Source organism: Arachis duranensis, chromosome 2 (assembly GCF_000817695.3).
Source record: "Arachis duranensis cultivar V14167 chromosome 2, aradu.V14167.gnm2.J7QH, whole genome shotgun sequence".
NCBI classification, from domain to species: domain Eukaryota; kingdom Viridiplantae; phylum Streptophyta; class Magnoliopsida; order Fabales; family Fabaceae; genus Arachis; species Arachis duranensis.
The window spans coordinates 72,282,998-72,287,843 of NC_029773.3; the positions used below are offsets into that span (position 1 = coordinate 72,282,998).

Here is a 4,846-nt window from a genome sequence, read left to right on the forward strand (position 1 = left end):
TGTTGGAGAAGACAGAATCCATTGAAGCAAGAAAAAATATGACATTGTAATCTTCTTGGCACTAATATTTATATTGTTGAGGAGGAATTGAATCTTTTTTACGGTGACTAAATCTTGGCCTCTAATGAATACCAAGGCCTGTTGCTAAAAGATTTTGTGATTATTTACACCCATTTTATTGCTGATAGCATTTTGAAAAGACTTTAGTTAGAAAGAAGAGCCATTCAGCAGAGCATTGTTGTTTGTTGATTTAGTAGAGTTGGTAGTCATTGATTCAACCATGAATCCATATCCGATAGCTCGTGATACCATGTCAAGATTTTGAGATATCTTTCACAATAAGAAAGTTGTGTTGCAAAATTGAGTTAGAACAGAAGAAGAATGATGATCATGAAAATAGGAGATACGTAAAATTAATGATTCTAAATTCTCAATATAATGGTAAAGTGACTAAAAGCTACAACTAACACTAGAATCTACGAATAGCTCACAACCTATCACTCAATATATCATGAATTCAAGATTCGTGACCAACTCAACTAACTTAAATTTCTTGATTTAGATTTTCTGTTTCAAAACCTTTAACTAACTATAAGGAATTCATACACTCATCCTTGGCAGGCTGCATATAAATAAACAACTATATTTTAATTTTTCAAGATCAAAATTTGATGACAAAAGGAAACTTTTAAAGTTCTTTCAAATAACTATATGTTTTCTTTTTGTATTCCATAAACAAAGTATTTTTATTTTTATTTTTATTTTCTTGACATGAAATACATAATACAGTAATCAAACTTTTCATTTCTAATTTGGATTTTACCTGATATCTCATTTAATTTTTAAACTAACAATAACATGTATAATACATCTAAAAGTTACTCCAAACATGAATAAATCAATGTAATATGTTAAAAAAATATTTCTTCTTTAAATTCAATAATGTAATATTATTTCTGCTAGCTGTTGTTTAAGCACACAACAAAGAAAGCTTTTTTTCTTCTGATGCATTTGTTTCTATCTTTTTTTTTTAATTTTTATAAGGATGGATGGTTAAAACATAAAGCTACATATGAAATAATACCTCCGGAATCCATTGGGTTGGAAAAATCTAATGAAGTTGGCATTGTATTGGGAAAACTTAGGTATGTCATATAAAAAAAATACTTTGGTATGATAGATAATACATGATGATTTAATATCTATGAACAAGTTGTTGCAATTATCTATATTTTGAAAATTTTTGTCATTTACAAAGTATATAAATATTAGTATTCAGTATATATTGTTGAGGTTAAATGAGTAATTTGTTGTAAGTTAATTTATATAACTTGGATGTATGATTAGATGATTGTTACTTGTTGGATGACTTGTTGTGCAAGTTAATTATTGTGGTGATGCTAATGAAATAAGTTGGTGGTAAAGTCAGTTGAGTAAATCATTTATGATAGCACCATGCTAGTAGTAGATAGTTGAAAGAATGGTTAAGTTAATCGAATCGCTTAGTTAGCTTTAACTGCAATCAGTAGCTTGTATGATTGTAGTTCAAATATTTAACGATAATAAAAAGTCCAATTACTAATTTATAACAAGTTAACTATGCAATTCTCCTTCTGTCTCAAACCAGATTCTGCTTTACCATTATAGAATTTCATATAAGTAGTACCTTCTTAAGCACTTATTAAGCTTAGGTGGCCATGACTTGGGTTTCGTGGGATTATTGATGGCAAACTTTCAAAATATCTACACATATATGTGCACAAAAGAATGAGTATACTTTTCTTTACGTTAAATACATGATATGAATTATTTTCTTTTACATATTTATGCGCCTTTATTTCAAAAGGAATAACATACTACTAATTGAAATTTCTGTCATATTTTTATTTTTGTTATTTTTCTATTGGTTTCTCTATTTGCTATTGGTACTCAGGATGTTGTATAAGGATTTTGCTAGGTAGACAATAACTTTTGTGAACAATATGGACAATGGGCTCTAAAATTAGCCAGTAAAGTAAAAATACACTACACCTCCAAATTACCCACCTAAATCTTAATATTAGGATAACCATCCGCATACCTAGTGAAATGAACATCTGATATATCCATTGTTCACATTGTTTAATATTTTTATTGTCTATCTATACTTTTCTAAAATATATTAATTCTGTGTTGGCTAAAAACTATTTGGTCACCTATAAGTACAAAAAACAAAACCACTATGAAAACATTTTTCGAATCAAATGCGATCTTAGTTAGATTCTCATTATTATAATTATTACTATGTACATGGATTTTATTCTTGTGTGAATTTTATTGTTCATGTATTAATGTTTCTCTTTTTCCACTCAATAATACAGTGGACGACAAGGCTTAATGAAGCATCTTGAAGAGGTGCATTATACTTTCTCTCTCTTTCTCTCACTCTCTTTGCATATATATATATAAGATTTTTTACTTAAATAAATGAAAAAAAAAACAAAATTACCAACTACCTCCAAAATGAAATCACATGTGCATATGTTCTATTTCTTTATTTATATAAGTGTGCTACAAGGTTGTATGTTATAGTATTTGTATGTAAATTGTAGTACTGTGGCACGAATTTTTGTTTCAAAATTTTAAACCCATATACACATAAAATCGTGCTAGCATATTGATAGTGCGTAAAAACACGTAAAATCATGGTAAGTTATAGCAATTTACATGAAAATGAGGAAGCACACCAGCCTATGAGAATTTTGTGCATTTGGGATGCCTGAAATCCTAGCACAATTTTTATGCAATTGGGATGTCTAGGATCCTGGCAAAATTTAAGTACACACTTCCACAGTTATTATTATATATTGTTAGGAGTTTAATTTGATATAATGCATGTTTGTTTCGTTTAATCATAAGTTTTGCTTGGGTGTTAGGGTATTTGCATTGCCTCTAAGCAGTAAAACAAAAGTAGCACATATAGTTGACGACGAATTTATGATCATATTTATTTTTTATTATTGATGGCTAATTTATTTTACTTTTTATGTATATTTAGTTAAACTTTCTTTAGGATATAACGTGTTATTTTTCTAGTACAATTCAAAAATATTTTTACCATTCTAACAAATATAGTATCTAAAGTTAGTTAAAACATATTTTTCAGTTATTTATAAAAATAGGCTTTTGTATTGGTTTAGCAAAATAGAGAATGTTAGATATTGGATGTTAATATTTTTATTTTATTTTATTTTATTCCAATATTTTAAATTTTTTTGTTGGCTTTTACCAAATAATTCAATGTACAGAGTGTTTGAAGAAAACAAAAAATTATCATGCATAATCGTTTAGTATCATATCTATAGTAGCTAGGTTATACCCTAGTTGTATAAGTATTGTGTTAGTTGGGAATTGAAATATTATGACCCTGGTCAAGATGCTCACATTTGGGAATTAAAATATTATGAACTTGGTCAAGATGCTCACATTGTTATAGTCTTGGACATTTGGTAGCTTTCCACATTCAAGTCTGAAGGTTTTGATTTTGTCTGTTGGTCGCTTATCTCGAGGTAAGGGGCATTATTTTAATTAAAGATCACTATCATTCGTATTTATTTTATTACAGTGTATTTGTATAATTTTACCTAATATGAAACTTCCAGATAGAATAAGTTGTAAGGCCCATGAGGTTATACAACAATTTTCATCCTGGTATCCTCCAGCTTAAACACATGGCATTTCGGAAATTGATGACCATCTTGATATATTTTTCTTCAATTGAGTTGCATAAGGTCGATTAGGTTCTAAAACAAGCTTGTGGATGTGCACCATACTAGCCATAAATATTGACTTTTATTATCAAAAGATGGTTAAAGACTAACATAATTTTTTGAGATTTATTTATTACGTGACATGAATGTTAGCAAAGAAGATTTGATAAAAGGTGTTATACTTTGAACTAGTGATTGATCCTTGACCCTTGGTGCACGAATTTGTGATCCGTACAACTAACCAGCAAGTGCACTGGGTCGTCCAAGTAATACCTTACGTGAGTAAGGGTCGATCCCATGGAGATTATTGGTTTGAAGCAGACTATGTTTATTTTATTAATCTTAGTCAGGATGCCAATAAGATTAATTGGATTTAATTGTAAGAAGTCAAAGTATTTGGAATAAGAAATTGTTACTTTATTAATGAAGAATCTGTTGGAGTTTTGGAGATGCTTTGTCCTCTGAATTTCTGCAATGTAATATTCAACTCAATTGTTTGTAAAGTTCCATCCATGGCAAGCTGTATGTAGGGTGTCACCATTGTCAGTGGCTACTTCCCATCCTCTCAGTGAAAACGGTCCAGATGCTGTGTCACAGCACGGCTAATCAGCTGTCGGTTCTCGATCATGTTGGAATAGGATCCATTGATCCTTTTGCGTCTGTCACTAACGCCCAGCAATCGCGAGTTTGAAGCTCGTCACAGCCATTCAATCCTTGAATTCTACTCGGAATACCACAGACAAGGTTTAGACTTTCCGGATCCTAAAGAATGGCCGCCATCGGTTCTAACTTATACCACGAAGATTCTGATTAAAGAAGCTAAGAGATGCTTATTCAATCTGATGTAGAACGGAGGTGTTTGTCAGGCACACGTTCATGGATTGAGGGAGGTGATGAGTGTCACGGATCATCACCTCCTTCACAATTAAGCGCGAATGAACATCTTAGATAGGAACGCACACACGTTTGAATGAAATAGAAACAATTGCATTAATTCATCGAGACGCTACAGAGCTCCTCACCCCCAACAATGGAGTTTAGAGACTCATGCCGTCAAAGTGTATAAAATTCAGATCTGAAAATGTCATGAGGTACAA

General features: G+C 30.7%; 1 protein-coding gene across 1 annotated transcript in view; it reads left to right on the top strand.

The window, feature by feature from the left end:
- The first annotated feature begins 1,042 nt into the window (after positions 1–1,042).
- Positions 1,043–4,846, top strand: part of LOC127744726 (probable 2-isopropylmalate synthase) — a 17,807-nt gene continuing 14,003 nt past the window's right edge. Inside the window, exons 1-2 of the mRNA XM_052256886.1 lie at positions 1,043–1,145; positions 2,361–2,394. Coding sequence (XP_052112846.1) covers positions 2,377–2,394 — 18 coding nt within the window. The 5' untranslated portion in view covers positions 1,043–1,145; positions 2,361–2,376. The remainder of the gene's footprint in view (positions 1,146–2,360; positions 2,395–4,846) is intronic.